A 20345-nucleotide genomic window follows, 5' to 3' on the forward strand; every position below is an offset into this window, starting at 1 on the left:
ACTCACTAAACCTGGATTAATTCAAAACACTGTCTTTAAAAAAAAAAATACACCTTTGAGTTTTTGTTCTCTTGCTATAAACAAGTATCTGAGACCACTTCTTTAAATCCAAGAAGAAACACCAAACAAGCTGATTGAAGCTGAGACAATGTACAAATAAATCTCAATTTTCTAACTTAAGACAAACCAGCACCTGCCACTCAGCTTCTATTTCAGTGTGTTCACTATCACTTGCTGGCCTGGATTTGAAGACTTCTTGCCACCAAATTAGCAATTTGTGGACAAGATTGCAGTTTTGGAGTTTACAGTCTCACAAGAGGTACAGACAGGGTAAGTGCTCCTAAAGCTTCAGCAGGGATTCGGTTTTATTGCTTCTGCAGCAACGATCTGCTCAGGCTGCTTACTGTGAACTGTGGCCAACACCCATCCCGGGTGCTGTAGGCAAACAGGAGAGGTTATTTGAAATATCCACGAGGCCTGGGTTTGTAGGTTTTGACCCTTAAAACCAGAAGAGGTGGGAAGGCATGCTTTTCTCCACAAGGCAAACTTTCTCTCCTAGTCCAGGGGTGGACTGTCTGCCTCCCTTGCTATAATCATCAGATGTGTGACCAACTTATGGATCCTGAGCACTAAAAAGGCATGTGTGCTACCCATTGTAGAATCAAAAAATAAAATGAACAGGACTCAGTTCAGAAGTTAGGCATTTCTTAAAAACATACCTACACAGCCTACCAGTGGGAATGAGTCCACAGTTGGGTTTCAACCAAACACCACCCTGGCTGGAGTTAGTTAGATGTGAAAGAAAAGCAATTTCAGATCATTCATGTCCCAGGAACCATTCTGCATGAGCCCATGTCAGGTTTCTCATTTGCTGGGTGGTAGCAGAAGAGTTAAGAAAACATCAGCGTCAGAGCCAGGTTCACATTCTGACGTTTGCCACTAACTTTTTAAAGTATCAGGTATTATCACTTTTTTTGGTAACAGCTGTATTAAGAAATAGTCACATATGAAATAATCCACCCACTTTGTAAGTAATCTCTACCCCCCAACTTGGGCTTGAACTCAACAACCCTGAGATCAGAATAATATGCTCTTCTGACTGAGCCAGCCAAGGGTCTCAGCCACTTTCTAAGACTTCAGACAAGTTCTTTAATTTCCCAGAGGTTCCCCATCTGTGAAGCAAGGCAACAGCAATTTCAGAATGCTGGAGAACTAGAAAGCCCCCAGCATAATACTTGGTCACAATAAACAGCAAATCAATAGTTAAGCTAGTGGTACACATCAGCAGCCAGGAAGGGTGCTGGATCAGATGCAGATACCCATTCATGCTATACCCAAGTAAATTAGGAACTAAGTAGGACAATGTAAGCAAAAGCATTTTTTAAAATCTAATTTTATTCCTAAAGTTAAATTAGCTAGCGGTAGCACTGAAAATACACTTTCACTATACAAAACAGTGTAAACTGGTTCAACATTAAGAATTTAACACACACACTTCTCTAATGAAAGCAGCTAGATGCAGCCCTTGCTCTAAAAAGCTGTACCTGAACAGAAATGGACATGTTAAGTCTAAGGCCCTGGCAGTTGACTACAGAATGTCAGTTGTTCCCAATTATGTTTAAACGCAGAAATAGCAACAATGTGGAAACTTACATTCATCAAATAGTAGCATTTAAAATATACATGACTAATAAAGTGAACATTCAGAGGGGCCACTGCTCAGTGTACCATGTTGGCCACTTGTGGACAGTGATCTCATCCAAGAGAACAGAAGTTTCAAACATCTGAGTAGTTTAAGTTAAAAATAGGATGAAGGAGAAATAGAGAACAGGATAAATGTTCTCCGGAGAGAGCAGTAGCTGATGCTGTGAGCAGTCTGCCTTCATCAGCAATCAGTGATCACAGATGTGGGATGAAGCCCCACAGAACCTGGGAAATGGCGTGTCCCCAAGCTGGCAGGCACATGGCACATACCAACATTGCCACAACTTAGGATGAATCTTTCTGTCCCCCGGTTAGTAGTGAAAATAATTTTTAAAAATAGTTTCAGGGGATCCCTGGGTGGCTCAGCGGTTTAGCGCCTGCCTTTGGCCCAGGGTGCGATCCTGGAGTCCCGGGATCGAGTCCCACGTCGGGCTCCTGGCATGGAGCCTGCTTCTCCCTCCTCCTGTGTCTCTGCCTCTCTATCATAAATAAATGAATAAATAAATCTTAAAAAAAAAAAAAAAAAAGTTTCAGCCTTTGAACAGGAAGTTTCCAGGCACTCCTGTATATTGAAATGTCTGAGATCGAGCTTGGGGGCGAGTGTCCTGTCGGGAAGAACCTGGGCTTCAGGACTTGAACACGTGCACGGCGCGCACCACATACTGCCGGCAGATGGGACACTCACTCATGCGCTTGCCACACTTGGTGCAGGTGACCATGTGCCCGCACTCAAGCAGGACACAGTCAATGACAGCATCCATGCAGATACGGCACAAGCGATCATCTTCCTCATCCTGCAGCTGCAGTCGCTCACCATCTGAAAGGCAACAGAGAGCTGGGGCTGTGGACACAGTGCTGCCTGATTGGGGGGGGGGGGGTGCCCTCAGCAGTCATCTGGAGAGACCACGGCAGGCCCCAGATAAACCCGGTATCGTGAAAGAAATAATCCAGCTTCTCTGCACTTCCATTCCCTCCACTAGCAATGGCAGTAGTAATAATGCCTATACCTTGTAGAGTCTTGTGAATACATGAGAAATGCTTAGCTTAGGGCCAGGTATGAAGTGCCCACAAATATTAGCTACTTAGTTCTATTTTATAGCTGTAATTCAAAGTTCTTGTGAGAAGAACAGATTACTACTGTAAGTGAAAATAAAGAGAGCTAAGGTTTTCTCTATACACGGGCCTCAGAGAACATGACTGGAATTTCCCACCCAACTGTGTGGCCTTGGGAAAAGTCAGTCTCCAGAGCTTCATCTCAGTAGGAAGAACTTTATTTCCACACTGATAGAAAAGTTCTGAAGAGTCATACATCAAGTAGCCTGTACTTGGGGGAAAAACAGTTGGAGTCTAACTGCAAACAGACCGGCTATCCTGGCTCTAAGGCCCACCCAGATTTAGGTTCTGAGAAAATCTAAGCTCTGTATAAGAAAGGTGGTGAATGAGTTTAAAAGTTCACCTCAGCCTGAGATTTGGCTCCAGAGCTAAAGATACTGAGGCTTCCTTTTCTCTGGGCGGATCTACAGGGGATCGATGGGAATATATCACGATTATAGTTAGAAAGAACAGGAATTCACTATTGAAGGGCCAGTAGTCTCTGGATTTAAGAGAATAATGCCATTTCAAAAGATTCTTGTAAACCAGGGGAAGAAAGGGTTCATGGGATAAGACAATTGATGAGCCAGTGGAGAAGATCCTAGAGGGCTCTTGAGTAAATCAGAGTCTAGGCTTTGGTCCCCTCCCCTGCATGGAAGTTTCCTTCCAACAGTCACAAGTTCTGAGCATAAAGCAGAGGAGCCAGGGTTTATCAAGGCTATTAGGTAAGGCTATAGAGGTGAATATCTCAATCTAAGTGACTGAAGACAATCAAAGTAGGGAAGATTCCAACTGTACTCATTTTGAGTATTCCACAAGTCTGGAGGTTGAACCAGGGAGAGAGTAAGCAGTGAGGTAACTGAAAAAGGTACTTTGGCAAATGTGTATGTCATGGCCTCCTCTACCATAAACTCCTGGAGGCTGGGAATGGCTATGCATGACCAGCGCGCACTGTACACGCTTGGCATTTACACTTATTAAATAAACAGATTTCTCCCCTCACTACCAGAATGCCATTTCCCAGCCACAGCCTGGGACCTCTGAAGGCTCTGAGGCTTAAGATTCTTGTATCTACCCTTGTGGCCTCATCTTAGGAAATAGGTATGCCAAAATACTTCCCGCATATTCAGGCATAAAGCTGTTTACCAATAATTGCTGCATTATAACCAGATTGAAGGGGAAAAAAAAAACAAACCTCACGATGATAAAAGTTAGTGGGAAGATTGTTTAGATAGGAACATATTTGTCAGTCTAAACACCACTGAAATCTTCTTTCTTGCCTATAAATGCTCTATGGCTTGGCCCTGTTACCGACTAAGGATTTCTGCTCCATGCCTTATCAATAAATAGTTTCAGAATTCTTAACTTCAACTTTTCCCAACTTCCAGAGAAACCTAATACTCGATGCTAAGAACTACTTAACATCTTGGCTCTAGGTAATTTTTTTTTTTTTGCAGTTAGGATTTAAAAGCTACAATTGAGATAACCAAAGTATTGGCCTGCCAGGTTAGTGAGAAAACATGCGTTTTTATAGAGACAAGGGAGTGCATTAGAGTTCTAACAAATTATGGCAAAGAAAACCAGACTCAACAAATGACCTAACTCACTTGCAATGGTGGTCTCAGAGCCAACATCACATAATAAACTTACTAATTAACAAGTTCATACCTCTAATTCACTCAATAAAAGGATAGTTTTGTGAAAAATTTTGACCTCATTGTGATAGAAACAACCCAATTTTTAAAAGACTAAAGAAGGACAGTATGGGGGAAGAAAGAAAAAGGAAACCTACATGACTTTTGGTTTTCTTCATTCTCTTTGTATAACCGGTTTACTTTCTCTACCAGCTCCCATTTTTCACAACAGCCAGAATAGTTGACAAAATTCCGAGCCAGGATTTCCTTCAGCTGGCGCACGCTCATTCCTTCCACATCTTCTAGGCTTGATAGGTCAGATAGTGAAGCTCTTACTCGCTTCTCAGAGAGGCCAGGAGTCTGCAATCACAGAGGGCTTCCATTAGCTCTGTTCGTGCAAAGGCAGACCTCTCAGAGCAAGGGAAACTGCATGTTCCCCTTGTCCTCTAGTCACTATGAGCCTTGGATATTCTGCCCAGACTTCTAATCATTTTTTTTTAAGATTTTATTTATTTATTCATGGAGAGACACAGAGAGAAAGGCAGAGACACAGGCAGAGGGAGAAGCAGGCTCCCCAAGGGGAGCCTGATGCAGGACTTGTTCCCAGAAACCTGGGATCACACCCTGAGCTAAAGGCAGGCACTCAGCCACTGAGCTGCCCAGGCATCTTTCATCAGTTCTTGAAGTGTTTTCTATATTATGCTACATTCAAACCAGGAGAAACATCCAGCACTAACCTAGTGAAAGTCCACATAGGCACTCTCCCTGCCTGCCAGGTTGACATGTTAAGGGAATTTTATAGGAGCACTCACCCGCTCCTCCAAGTTTTCTTCATCGTCATCATCCTCATCATCTTCATCATCATCTTCATCATCCTCCTCTTCTGTGTTGGCTGAAGCTATTTCACTTTGTACCTACACACATAATTGATCTGATTAGGTCAGGAATCATATTTTCCTAACAGTATCAACTCTGTCAATATTGAACCCTGGAGAAAACCCTTCCATAGATCTTTCCCAAGAATGTCCCTAGTACCTGGCATACTCCACAATGACCTTGGACCTGGAGTGCTGCCGCCCCTCTCAAAGAGCTGGGCCCCCCACGATTTCATAAATTTACCTTTCCTAAAGTTATCTCAAAAGCCAAATTCCTATGTGTGGGTGAATTTATAACATCTAACCAGAGTATTAACTCCCTGAGAAGGTCCCATCATGAAATGTCAAAGCCACAGCTGTCAATGCATGCAACTACCCTGCCTCATCATCAAAGGACCTGTGGAAGGCTGGTCTAACTGGAGCCTCTAAGATACAGATAGAAGCTAAAAGCTCTAAGTTCAGCCCAAGCGTCACAGGCAATTGATTTGAAAGACACCAATCCTACTACATCATACTTAGACATTCTGATTCTCAAGAATGCTTTCTAGACTTCTTCATTGACGGCTAATGCTAGCTCTAGTTTTTAGAAACTCAACAATCAGAGTTACTCTTTAGGAAAAACAGAAAGACCTTCGAAGATCTTTGACTTGGGTTATGTACCTTCTTTCGTGTCTTTCTCTTCAGACTCTACATTGACCATAGCTCTATAATAGTCTAGGTCAGTTCCCAATTTCAAATATTCCACCCCACTGGTTCACAAGCAACACACTGCAGTATCCAAAGACCCACATGTTCCAAGAGGGGTCATATACCCAAAAGTGGCACAAAAGGCAGATGTATCTTGTGTTTGCATCATTGTTATATCAGCTTTCATTTGGGAAAAGAGTAACTCCTAGGTTGGACTTCTTTAATTTATGACTAGAAGGCAACTAGACCAGATTTCCCTCTGCTTTTAACTGCTTCAGTGAAGAGAATTAAATGTGGAGAGAACTCCTCAAAACAATCTATTCAGCATTTCAGAATCATTCACCTATACAAACTGATTTATTACAAGCTTTTGAATGTTATTCAATCAGGATGCCCAAGGACCTCACTGAGACAATATTGTGCCCCGGCATTTCTTTAAAATTAGTAATCATATTCTTTGATTAATTCAGATGGCTTTTTCCCATTATCTAAATCAGAATTAGAACAATTTTATTGTAGCAAGGCAATTGGACATTAGGGTAACTTACACTATTGTGTCCATGGTCACTGACAAATAATCTTGCAAATATTTACACACTACTTTTCACAGTCATTAATTCAATAGTATTTACCTTAAAGGAAACTGAAGTAACTAGAATCAAGAGACTAATGGGCTTCAGACAGTTGACTTTGTGGCTACCCTGCACCCAGGCTCAGAGACTCATAGCAAGAGAGCCTACATGCACAGAATTCAGCAGCGTTTGGAACCTCTACTCCCACTGGGGGTCATGAAGCCCTAAAGGCCCCATGATATATGGCCAACTAGAGGTGCCAGGCCCTTGGTGTAATTATACCCTCATACCTGTGCCAGAACTCCAGATCCCAAGATCTGGTCTCCACCCATAAAGTCTCCCTGAAATGAAGACACGGTAGCAGAAGGGGCTGTATGGTTTGAAAAAAATGAATGTGCAAAAAAGCTAGAACTCTGGGATCGTGAGGAATTCAGGCTGCTTGTGTCCAGGTCATCCTCAGAGCCCAGCCCATGGTGGCAGAGTACTAAATCTACCAAGTCTTCTTTCTCTCGACAGGTATCAATTGGGATGTTTCGAAGAATGAGATATTGCCGGAGATCCTTGACTTTTAGTCGCATTAACTGAGGGCGCTGAAAGGCCGTCTCTTGTAATAAGTGACATGTGGAACATCTACGGAGATTTTCTTGTAAGACTGAACAAACGGAGCAAAAATCCTTCTTGCAGTCGCAACATACATGCTAAAGAAACAGCAAGAAAAGAAGCAGTTAATGATAGCCAGATACAAGCATGCGTTTTCTTTCTGCCTTGTATTAAAATTCAATTTTAGTTCTTATGAAGTCTCCCATGGCACCCAACTACCCTCACAGCCATGCTTGTGTTCCAAAAGCCATGAAAATCAAAACACTCACTACTGAGGCAGTTTGGATTCACAGAAGTTCAATATAGCCCTTTAAGAAAAACATACACTCTTGTGTTAATGAATTAAAACCTTTCCACCCCTTGATACAAACATGTAATTAGAACAGAGATGACTTGAACCACATGGAGCAGAAAGCACAACCACAAACTCTTCCTACTCTTTCCCTACGTGAACAATTTCCCCATTTAAAGAGAAGTTGGGGGGAGTGGGCTGGGGAGAACACAGAGAAAGAGGCAATTCACCTCTCAAGGTCATTCAAATTGAATAGAAGATCTCTCTCTTGTGGTAATCTGTACCTTACCGAGCCTTAATCACACTCAAAGCCACTGCACTAGCAAAGCTTAAAGTAGACATGAAGATGTGGTCCTTTCTGCTTGCTGCATTATTCCCACAAGCTAATACCTTGCTCCTGACATATTTCAGATGACTAAACTGATGATGATCAAAGACTGTGAGATGGCCTTACAATATGATGGCACTCAGAAAAAATGACTTTGTCTTTGAGAAAATAACAGCCCAAATGTTTTATGCTGAATCTCTACACAGTTATCTTATACTAATTTCTTCAATTGAGTTAAGAATGTGGGTAGGAATACATTTTTTGAAACTTGAGATCAGTTATAGTAAATTATCTCTGATCAAAACTGTAGACTAATTAAATCTCTTACCTCTACAACATAAGCATAATGAGATAGAATCAAAGTATACAGAGCTCAGAAGACAAGATCCCTGAGCAACATGAGAACAACTTGTCAGAAAACTTAAGCAGTAATACGGTCCCTTCAACTGAGTACTTTTCTAAATGGGAAATAGTTAATAAGAATTGTGGGTAATTTTAATAAAAAATTATTCATTAGCATTAACATATAATCAAGAAATGTGTCCTTTGTATATAACATTTCATCCAACTCACCTTCTTTCTAAAGACTGAAAAGGAAAGTCCACAGGCTTTGCAAACTATATTAGGCCCCTCCATAGGTACTGATGGGTAAGTGGAAAAATCAGAATTTGGTGCAAATCTGAATGGACCGGTACCTCCTGCAAATCCTGACTGCTGGCCCCTGACAGCTCCAGTTCCCATGACTTCATTCAGCAGCCCACAGCATGAAGCCCACATAGACGTGGCACCCGCCTGGAAAGAACACAGGTAAAGACCATAGTTTAACGCTGAGTGGAGGGGATCCCTGAGTGGCTCAGGGGGTTTATTGCCTGTCTTCAGCCTGGGGCGCGGTCCTGGAGTCCCAGGATTGAGTCCCATGTCGGGCTCCCTGCATGGAGTCTGCTTCTCCCTCTGCCTGTGTCTCTGCCTCTCTCACTGTGTCTCTCATGATTAAATAAATAAAATCATAAATAAATAAATAAATAAATAAATAAATAAATAAATAAATAAATAAATAAATAAATAAAATAAAGCTGAGTAGAACCTGTGCTCTCCGGGAATCTCAAGGAACACCATTCTGTAGATATACATTTGCCCTAAATAACTTTGAGATTATTCCTTTAACTGAGGTAAATTAATGTAGAATGAATTTTAGGTATACAATTCAATATATTCTATTCAATATATTCAATATATACTACCAAGATATCACAAGTCTAGCTACCATCCATCATTCAACTGAGCCCCTCCACCCATTTCACCTACCCTCTTAGTAACCAGCAAGCTGTTCTAAGAGTTTATTCATTTTTAAATTCCACATATAAGTAACATCATATAGTATTGTCTGTCTTTGTCCATTCATCTAATGGACACTTAGATTATTTTCAGATCTTCATTATTATGAATAATGCTGCAGTGAACAGGGGAGGGAGGCATAGAACTTTTTGTTTTTTGTGGGTTTTTTTTTTTTTTTTTTTTTTTGGCATAGAACTTGCACTAATTGACATTCCCACCAATGGTTCTCTTTGCTCCATATCCTTGCTAACATGTATTGTCTTTTTTATGATAGCCATTCTAATAGATATGGGAGGATATCTCACTGTGGTTTTGAGAGATTATTTTTTGAAGCATCAAAATTTTAAGCTCTGGAAAGATAAATTTTTGGTATTTTCAAAGAATATTTGGCAATGGGGAAACCATGACATCGTTAAACAAAAGTAAACGATACAGTTATGAACCCAATTTTGTTTAAAAAAAAAAAAAATCCACAAGGCAGCCCGGGTGGCTCAGTGATTTAGCGCCACCTTCGGCCCAGGTTGTGATCCAGGAGACCCGGGATCGAGTCCCACGTTGGGCTGCCCAAGCTATAGGTTTTTAATGTATCTTATATAAATTTGAGTTTTTCTCTACTTTCCAAGCTCTTCAGAAACAAATACATTACTGTGACATTAAAAAAAATATATTTTTAAAAGGCAGTGATTGTGATCCTGTCTTTTCAAACTGAAAATACTAAACAGGGGCACCTAGGTGGCTTAGTGGTTGAGCATAAGCCTTTGGCTCAGGTTGTGATCCCAGGGTCCCAGGATTGAGTCCCACATCAAGCTCCCCGTAGGGAGCCTGCTTCTCCCTCTGCCTAGGTCTCTGCCTCTCTCTCTGTGTCTCTCATGAATAAATAAAATCTTAAAAAGCACTTAAAAAAATACTAAACTATTTCTGATGACTGGATAACCACCACAATCTTCTAGGGCGTAAGGGCTATTTGTCACTCTACTAAATGGCCTGAAATTAATGTACTGCCTTTTGTTTTTTTTTTCCTCTGGTCTCTTCCCTGTGAGGCACCACTGCTCACATTATACTCTACTCACCTCCAACAACCTGTCTCTTTCTTACTGCAGACACAGAAACCTAATAACCAAGCTTGTCAGACTTGTATGTGAAAATATATTTTCAATGAGGACTCGGTACTTTCCCATGTAAAAATATAAAAGCTATAGCACTTGGAATCAATGAACTTTTACCCCTTGTCCTAATTCTTTTTATTTTATTTTATTTTATTTTATTTTATTTTATTTTATTTTATTTTATTTTATTTATTTATTCATGAGAATACACAGAGAGGAGAGAGAGAAGCAGAGACACAGGCAGAGGGAGAAGCAGGCTCCATGCAGGGAGCCCGATGTGGGACTCGATCCTGGGTCTCCAGGATCACACCCCGGGCTGAAGGCGGCGCTAAACCGCTGAGCCACCGGGGCTGCCCCCTTGTCCTAATTCTTAAGCACATTCTAGACTCTAGATAATGTAATAGGTAATAAGAGTCCAGGTAGGTGAGATGTGATTAGTTAAAATGGCAACATAGTTCCATATTTTATTATCTAACTCTAGCAAACACTATTTGTCCAATAAGCTCTTTAAAAAAAGTTTTTTTTAAAACAACTTTAAAAGGCTATTTAGAATACTATAGAAGAATCATGCTATTCTTGCTACTTCCCACACATAATATGCTATTTAAATATAGGGAAAGGAGAAGGTAAAAGCAATAAGAAACCACAATACACAGTTCAAACGTCTCAAGTATCAGGATCACTGACTTGAGTATTAAATAGCTGCACACCCTATAATTCTAGAGAAACAGTGATGCCTTTAAAAGTCAAGTTAAATTGTAATTAATAGTTCATATCTTTAAATAAATATATACCTCAGAACTCTGGAGCCATGATATGTTTAAACATAAAAGCATGAAAATCTAGATGAAGTTCATTTAAAGTGAGTGTTCTTTTTTGTGGTGAGCACAGCATAATATATAGATGTGTCAAGTCATTATGTTGTACATCTGAAGCTAAGGTAACATTGTATGTTAACTACAATAAAATTTTTTAAAAATAAATTTTTAAATTTCTCAGAGGAACACGTGACTCTGGGTCTCAGGGTCATAAATTCGAGCCCCACATTAGGCCAGAGATTACTTTAAAACAGACACTTGAGTGGCTCAGTGGTTGAGTATCTGCCTTCGGCTCAGGGCGTGATCCTGGAGTCTTGGGATCGAGTCTGAAGCATCAGATTTTTTTTTTTAAGATTTTGTATTTTTTTAAAGTAATCTCTACCCCTAACAAGGGGCTCGAACTCATGACCCAGAGTCCAAGAGTTACATGCTCCACCAACTGAGCCAAGCAGGTGCCCCCAGAATTTTTTTAAAGTTCCTCCACGTGGGGATCCCTGGGTGGCTCTGCGGTTTGGTGCCTGCCTTCGGCCCAGGGCATAATCCTGGAGTCCCAGGATCCAGTCCCACATCGGGCTCCCCACATGGAGCCTGCTTCTTCCTCTGCCTGTGTCTCTGCCTCTCTCTCAAATAAATAAAATCTTAAAAAAAAAAAAAAAAGTTCCCCCACGTGATTTGAATTACAGTGGAGGATAAAAGGTTAATAATTCCTCAGTTTAGGTGCTCTCTTCTTCCTGCCTACACGGTTTTAGATGGAAAACCACTCTCAGCAGAGCGCTGAGAGAAGAGAGAAGAGGCTGTGGTTACTTCTAAAGCTTGTGCCTCTTGAGTTCCAGGACCAAGACTTCAGCCAAACACTCCTTACAACCTGTCGACAATTTTTCCCCACAGGAGTAGGACATGTATCTAGTGTTTCCTCTCCCTCTGTGGTCTGCCCTAATCCCTCCAGAAAGGCTCAGCTGAGTTTTTTAACAATCTCGTCTGAATCTTAAATTAGTTCCTTTCCACATACCGGCCTGGAACTTTTGATGAAATTGGTACCTGCCTTCATTTTTACTTTGTTCCCTCATTTTATTTACTCTTTGCTTTCTGGTCCTGATTTTTATTTAAGTTATTCCTCTGTATGTCTTGTGTGAAATCTCCAATACTAGGAGGAAGACAGTGATTTCTGGGTTAAAGACAGTCATTGTTCAAACTATTTTTGTCCTTCTTCACTTCCAAGTTGAAGAACCCACTCAGAAGATGAATCTCAGAATGCCTGGGTGGCTCGGCAATTGAGCGTCTGCCTTTGGCTCAGGGCATGATCCTGAAGTTTCAGGATCGAGCCCCACATCAGGCTCCCTGCATGAAGCCTGCTTCTCCCTCTGCCTATGCTTCTGCTTCTGTCTCTCATGAATAAGTAAATAAATAAATCTTTTTAAAAAAAAAAAAAAAAAAGGATAATTCTCCCAGGCCTGATTAGGCTCCCATTTCCTTGCCTCCCCTTTTGTATGTTTCATCTTCCAGCACTTTCCCATTAAGTCCACATTTCCTAAATTTTTTTCTGCATGTCCCCTCAGGGCACAGGCATCCCTACCTCAAATCATCACCTTTACATTCACCTAATAATGCCTGATGTGTCCTATACCAATCTTTCCCCTCTCAACTGTCCACATTTTGTTGCTACTTGATATAACAGTCCCAATTTTCAAGTGGTAGAATCTATAAAAGCAATTAGGGAACTGTTTCAGAAAGCACTGTCCCAACAGTTTACTGAATGTGGGTTGTTGAAGGGGAGAGTCCTTGGAGAACAAGCATGCCAACCAATCCTCTGAGCTTTTGACTCTGCCTCTATTTCCTTGAAGTCTAGTTACTGTATCTCATAAGGTAATAGCCAAAAAGCCTTTCCCCTTTGCATTCTTTCCTTTAAAAGCTTTAAATTTAGGGATCCCTGGGTGGCTTGGCAGTTAAGCGCCTGCCTTCGGCCTGGGGCATGATTCTGGAGTCCTGCATGGAGCCTGCTTCTCCCTCTGCCTGTGTCTCTGCCCCTCTCTCTCTGTGTCTCTCATGAATAAATAAATAAAATCTTTAAAAAGAAAAAGCTATAAATTTAGAGACCCAGGTTCATGTTCTATTTTCCCCACCCTTTTAGATCTTCCACTAGTTTAAGCAGCCTGCATTCCCTTATCTTTTATTCACTCACTGTTCGTTCACCTTTTGGTAGTAAGACTGAAGCATATTTTCCAAACTACTTCATTGCCTCCTAGATTTTCTGAGCAAACCTAACTCCTAGACAGTACACAAGGTACAGCCCTTTGGCTTTTAAATTTGTAGTAAATTGAGTTGTTGCTCTGTCCCGATATCATAAAGGTGTGCTCTTTATGCAAGGGTCACCATCTTGTGTTAAAAAAACAAAAACAAAAACAAAAAACTATCCTTCCATGAAAGAGGCCAAAGTCTGAATCTTTGAAAACTATAGCTATGATCTGGGTTTACGTGACTAACAATTTTTTTTTTTAATTTTTATTTATTTATTTATGATAGTTGCACAGAGAGAGAGAGAGAGGCAGAAACACAGGCAGAGGGAGAAGCAGGCTCCACGCACCGGGAGCCTGATGTGGGACTCGATCCCGGGTCTCCAGGATCGTGTCCTGGGCCAAAGGCAGGCGCCAAACCGCTGCGCCACCCAGGGATCCCCGTGACTAACAATTCTAAAGGCTACTTGGGATCATGACTGACAGCAGGACTCTACAGGCTAAACCACATGAATCCAAGAGGTTGGAAGGAACAATCTGTAAAGATGGCTACATTTCCTAACTTGACCATAAATATAGTTAAATAATGGAGAGTAACTAAATAAGGCAACTATCGGGATCCCTGGGTGGCGCAGCGGTTTGGCGCCTGCCTTTGGCCCAGGGCGCGATCCTGGAGACCCGGGATCGAATCCCACATCAGGCTCCCGGTGCATGGAGCCTGCTTCTTCCTCCGCCTGTGTCTCTGCCTCTCTCTCTCTCTCTGTGACTATCATAAATAAATTTAAAAAAATAAATAAATAAATAAATAAATAAATAAATAAATAAATAAGGCAACTATCTACCCATGCCTGGCACAAAACTAACTTAGGGAATTCAGGTGTGATTGCAGTTTATTTTCTACCCACCAATGACTAGTGAAAATAAATGATTTTCATAATGAGCTAATCTCTTTCCTACGTGCCTGAGGCCAAAATTGCTCCTGAATAGTCATGTGACATCACCTGCCCGGCTTATACTAGCTAAGGTATCACATTAAAAACATACATGGCCTGTGGTAAAAAATAAAATTCTAAAGCCTCCTGTCTAGACTGGCTCAGACATCTAGATCTCCTTATGTTATTCCGGTATCCAATGCCAGTTCTTAGGTTTTTTCCAAAGCCAGTGCACCAAGACTTTAGGGGAACAGTAACTATCTTTTTTCTACTCCCAGTTTGGAACTAATTAAGAAATAATACAAACAGTAAATGTTTGTTTTACTTCTACCAATCCGAATGCATGCCTTTAGCTCTATAGCCCATTGGTCTTAATAACAGACCATTAGCAAAGATGACCTATAGCGGCTTACCATTTAGTTGACCAAAATGCTATCACCCATAGGAAGACAGATCTGGGAAGGTCCCAGAAAGTACTGTTTTGGCTCCTGTGCTAAAACTCACCAACATAAAAGCTCTTCTTTCTATGGTAGCATGAAGACTGAAAGTATTTGTCCTATATTGTTCCCTCCTAGAGGATGATTTAGAAAGTCTCTCCCCTCTGTAGGAATATAAAGGAGGGAAGGGGAGTGTATTCACAAACCTGAACAATTTGCATGCGAGTGGGACTGAGTTTCCACTGCTGTGACATTTATTTTCATGATACACCAGCAATTTTACAAGCACTCTCTCAGATTCCTCAGTCAGATTCATACAATATAAGTTCATTCTGAATCACCGTTTCAGTCAACAAAAGCAAAAGAAAATATGTTGTTTCTTTGCGAGCAATAGCAGTGTTAATTCTGGCACAGAGCCAGGGTTTATTTTCCTTTTTTACAGATTTTATTATTTTTTTATTCATGAGAGAGAGAAAGGCAGAGACATAGCAACATAGGCAGAGGGAGAAGCAGGCTACTCGCAAGAAGCCTGTTGCCAGGACTGAACCCCGGATCCAGGGTTGGGGGGGGATTTAACATTCTTTTAGATTCCCTGGGGAGCAAACAATTCCAAAGTGCTCAATTAAAAAGTCTGCTACAAACTTTGAATCCTATTCTAAACCACATCAAGATGTGATCACTTTTAATGATCCCACAAAATATTATAGTAACCAGGCAAACTAGAATGAGTAATAAGAAAAGCCATGCTGGTTTCCACAAAAATTAAATGACAGTCAATGAGAAAGTTGATGGATTCGCAAACAGCAGGGAATAACCATATTCTAAATCATTTGTTTTGTTTGTTTTTAAGTAAGTTCCACACCCAACATGGGGTCTGAACTCAAGACTCTGAGATAAGAGTTGCATGCTCTACCGAGTCAGGTAGGTGCCCCTATACAATTTCCTTTGATTAAAATAGGTAAAGAGCAATAATAAATAATGCCACCTCATAAGAGTTGCTTGCCATAACTCTAAATTAAATATAATATTTTAAATTTGGATAAACAAACCTCCAAATTTCAAATTCAAGAATATTAATTTTCTTGGATGTTGTATGAAGCTAAGACCAAGCAGGAATTCATTTCTTTCACTAATGAAAGTTTCCTTGGAGTATTCATTCACCACAGGTGTTATTTTCAACTCCAAACAACTTTGTTTGCTAAAACTCAATGTCCTTGTGTTAAACAACATGAAAAGGTGTTTCAAAACTTAGCACCACTGATAAAAGAATGAGTTTATAGTTTTTTTTTTAAGATTTTATTTATTTATTCATTCATAGAGATGCAGAGAGAGAGAGAGTAGCAGAGACACAGGCAGAGGGAGAAGCAGGCACCATGCAGAGAGCCCAACGTGGGACTCGATCCATGGTCCCCATGATCACGCCCTGGGCTGCAGGTGGCGCGAAACCGCCGCGCCACCAGGGCTGCCCGAGTTTATAGTTTAAATTTCAATTAGGTTAAACTTTCCTACAAAATTTAGGACTAGCACAAGAAACAAAGCAAAGCAGAAGAAACAGTTGAGATGATTATCAAAAATCTTTAACCTATTTAAAGCCACTTGAGAAGCATGTGCTCCTTAAAATGTGAAAGCATTTTTATTCAAACTGCTGCTTCAACTGAAATAAAATTTCCGAGAAACTCTACCTTTTAAATTACCAAATAATCAGACTGTATACCACAAAGGAGGAAATTCTACATCCTAAATTCTTTCTCTCATACTATTTGGACACTAAGCAGACTGCAAAAACAGATGATCTTAAAAATATTTATTTTTAGGCAAGAAATTTCACCAAATTGATAGATATTTACAGTAAGGTGTTCTGGAGATCATAGATATATTACCTTCCTCATATTTGGATTTTGTTTTTTCTTTTTTTTTTAATAGTATACTTGATCCTTAGCATCACTCCTCCATTCTTCAGAGAAGGGAAAAAACAAAAAGGAGGGGCGCCTGGGTGGCTCAGCAGATTAAGCAGATAAGGGTTAAGCAACTGCCTTCCAGCTCAGGTCAGGATCCCAAGGTCCTGGAATAGAGCCCTGCAAAGGGGCTTCCTGCTCAGTGGGGAGCCTGCTTCTCCCTTTCCCTCTGCCATTCCTCCTGCTTGAACTCTGATGAGCGCTCTCTGGCAAATAAAAAAATAAAATCTTAAAAAAATGAAAAGGAAATTATATCCAACAGATTACTTTCTCCTTAATTTCTCATTTTGAGTTTGAAAAAATGAGCATGATTTGTACAACCAGGGGTGAGATCAACATAAAATGGAAAAACAGTGAGGATTAAATAAAATTAATACAGGACACCAAATTGGATTTTTAAACCCCTTAGAGGGAATTATTTAGGTGCTACTCTAAGGTTAAACAGTTACTTGAATCTTTGAGAGGTAACACTTCAAAACATCAGCTTCTAAACAAACAAGTTAAAGGAAGAAAGTAAATACCCGGGACGCCTGGGTGGCTCAGCGGTTGAGCGCCTGCCTTTGGCTCAGGGTGTGATCCTGGAGCTCCAGAATCCAAGTCCCCACATCAGGCTCCCTGCATGGGACCTGCTTCTCCCTCGGCCTATGTCTCTCATGAATAATTTTTTTTTTAATTTTTAAAAAGAAAGTAAATACCCATTCCCTACATACTAAAATCAGCTACTCCTGGGTTTGAGCAAAGATGTAATTTTCCGATTGTTAACTCTCAAAAGTTATTTTAATCCCACGGAAGGAAGTACTTGGTTCAATGAATATTCACATTAGAATTCCATGGCATCAAGAATCACTGACTCTGGGCAGCATGGATGGCTCAGCGATTGAGCGTCTGCCTTTGGCTCAGGGCGTGATCCTGGAGTTCCAAGACCAGAGTCCCACGTCAGGCTCCCTGCATGAAGCCTGATTCTCCCTCTGCCTGTGTCTGCCTCTCTCTGTCTCTCATAAATAAATAAAATCTTAAAACAAAAAATCACTGACCCTGCCCAGAAATCTACAGGTGAGCATAATCCAAAATTAATTTCAATTTTAAATAAAGTTAAATAATAAACAGCCCAAATCCTGAATTTCATGAATCTACTTTCCACAAAAACATAAATGAAAAGCAGCTATCAAAAAAAAGAAAAAGAAAAGAAAAGCAGCTATCTTCCTAACACAGTCCTCTTGTACAGACTGATGTCTATTTAGGTCCATCTGTTTGCTTCATAAAATATGTATCTTTTCTACATCTTCAACTACCACAAAACTGTTTCTAAAATGTCTACTCAGGGCCCCTGGGTGGCTCAGCTGGTTAAGCGCTGCCTTTGGCTCAGGTCAAGATCCCACGGTCCTGAGATGGAGCCATGAGTTGTTGGGCTCCCTGCTCAGAGAAGCCTGCTTTGCCCTCTGCCCCTCCCTGTCCCACTTGTGCTCTCTCTCAAATAACTACTTAAAAAAGAAAGTCAACTCAGAAAGCAGTTTCTTCCACTTAAATTGATTTTAAAGAACTTAAAAATTTCAATCCTGGACTCATCCCTACTTCTCTCCTACATCTAGTTCACTGATGGGTCACAAATTTAATACTACTCAAGATACCGACTTTCTTTGAGGCCATATATATGTATATATACATACATATATATACATATGTCTGCGTGTGTATATGTGTATATACATATATATGTATATATATGCTTTATTTCTGAATCTTAACATAGCAAGATGATGTTTTCAGGAAAGCTAGTTTTAGATATTTTAATATTTAATATCTTCATACTTTAACACACAGTTCAAAAAGTTACCTATTTCCAAAACTCTTGTTTCCGGAGGCCAGAAATACCCTTCCTTGCTCCTGAGCGATTTGTTTTTGATACCTTACATTACATTCTGCTTTGTAATGTAGTTACTTGAGAATATTTTTTTCTTTTGATTGGTAAACTCCTAAAAGGTAGAATTGCAATTTCAATTACTCCAACTCAGCAAGTCTCCCTCTTTACTAACCCATAGGAAACGTTCAAGAAAATACCTGCGGAGTTTCTCTAGCCACTTGACACTATCAATTTTCCACAGCAAATTTTTGGGAGCTTTGTGAAGGTATAGATTTAAGCTAGCAGTTCACTTTTACTTCCCTTATCCACAACAAGCACGCTTCTCCATAGGGATTGATGAAATCGTCTAGGTCTGAAAGAGTAACAATCACCTTATGACTCACCCCACTTGGTTTGAATTCAGCATATGAATCAACACATGAATTGACTGTTGTACACAGAGCTCTTTAGAACTCTCAGACATCAAGTTGAGAAAACCAGCCCCCAAAAGTAGGCCAGAATCAACCCTACCCCCTTTTCTTAAACTTCTCAGTCACTGATGCTCCCACGCTCTCGCACCCACCTTGAAGAATTCAAGCTGTCAAATTACTTGCTGCGTACCTAGTGGCGACCGAGACACATCTAGTTTGCTAGCGCTCTAGGTCACGGCCCCAATGATAAGCTTAGGAAGAAATCCTTCAGAAGGGTGGGATCCCCGCCCCGAGGCGTTTCCTAACCTGTTAGCCTAGCCCCAGCCTCACGACTTCCCGCACTACTCCTTTTCCCTCCGTTCTGCAGTCTCTGTCCTGCGACAGTCCCGGAGTGTTCCCGACATCTGGGTTAGTTCAAGGACTCGGGCCGGGAGGGGTCACGCTGTGGGCAAAAGGCACCGAGGGCTGAAGCGGGAACTAGGGGGTCCGCCTCAGGCCCCCGAGGAGGCGGACAGGGCTAGGAGCAAAGACGGGCCCACCACGCTTAAAGGCGGTATGGGGGGGAGGGGGGCGGCGCCCGGCTTCTCCCCCCCGCCTTCCCCCAGGCTCGCTGAAGGGAGGGCTGTGGGAGATGGAGAGGTCCCGGATCCCAGGATCTCCGCTCTGGGCCGGTTAGGGCCCGGACGCCGGCCCGGGACGTCCCTCAGCGGAGCTTTCCGAGGTGCCGGCGGGGTGAACCGCTGAGGCTAAAGGAAGGCACTTCAGGCGCCCCGGCCAGTTGGGAGAGGCGAAGAGGAACTGCCCGGCCCCACTGGCCCCTCACCTTCATGGCCGCGACCGCCGCGTCTCGGTCGGCTCTGCCGGGGAACTAAGCACCATACCAGCCCTTCGCACAGCCGCCCTCCTGCCTTCTAGGCGGCGACTACGGCGCCTCTTGTGGCGACCGAGCGTCCCGACGTAAGAGGCGTAGTCACGCCCGCCTCGCGCCCCCAGGAAGAGCGCGGAGCGGCGGCCGAGCCGGCCAATCCGGAGCCAACGCTCTGGGGGTTGGTCACCAGAGCCAATGAGGAGGCGGGGATGGGGCGGGGCCTCTGGCCTGCCGGGTAGGCGGAGGAAGACTCCGTTCCGGCCGGCGCGGAGATGGGCGGGCCTGGGCGTGGCGGCAGGGTCCGCTGGCGCTGATTTCTTGGTGGTTCGTTGAAACGGGAGTCCGCGTTTTCTGAGGAACCTGTGCGGTAGATTTAGCTTTGTACCTACGTGGTCAAGTATCCAGGGCAGGAAAGGCAGGAAGAGACGTGGTAAATTTGAAAACGCCGGTTGGTTTGAAGTCCCCCCCCCTTTTATTTTTTTAATAATAGCCGTCAGAGCAGGGCCTCGAATTTCCTCCCGAGGTGTTCAAGCCTCTCACACTCGGTGGTGACCTTAGGTCTCCTCTCTGGAGGGTCGGCGAGCTGAGCAAGCTGCTCACTCAGACAC

At 42.0% G+C, this 20345-nt stretch overlaps 1 protein-coding gene across 2 annotated transcripts; it reads right to left on the reverse strand.

Moving 5' to 3' along the window:
- Window positions 1–688: 688 nt before the first annotated feature.
- RNF34 (ring finger protein 34) lies at window positions 689–20097 on the reverse strand. 2 transcript variants are annotated; one of them, XM_026018839.2, is made up of 6 exons: window positions 19693–20097; window positions 8480–8576; window positions 6855–7262; window positions 5243–5344; window positions 4589–4790; window positions 689–2521 (listed from the first exon to the last, which is right to left on the reverse strand). In XM_026018839.2, exons 2-6 carry the CDS (start codon window positions 8531–8533, stop codon window positions 2331–2333), a joined length of 957 nt encoding a protein of 318 aa, XP_025874624.1. In that variant the 5' UTR covers window positions 8534–8576; window positions 19693–20097; the 3' UTR covers window positions 689–2330. The 2 variants fall into 2 exon arrangements, with proteins under 2 accessions (XP_025874624.1, XP_025874623.1); XM_026018838.2 differs by having other exon boundaries at window positions 8358–8576; window positions 19693–19869.
- Window positions 20098–20345: the final 248 nt, after the last annotated feature.

Source organism: Vulpes vulpes, chromosome 10, assembly GCF_048418805.1.
Source record: "Vulpes vulpes isolate BD-2025 chromosome 10, VulVul3, whole genome shotgun sequence".
Classification (NCBI taxonomy): Eukaryota; Metazoa; Chordata; class Mammalia; order Carnivora; family Canidae; genus Vulpes; species Vulpes vulpes.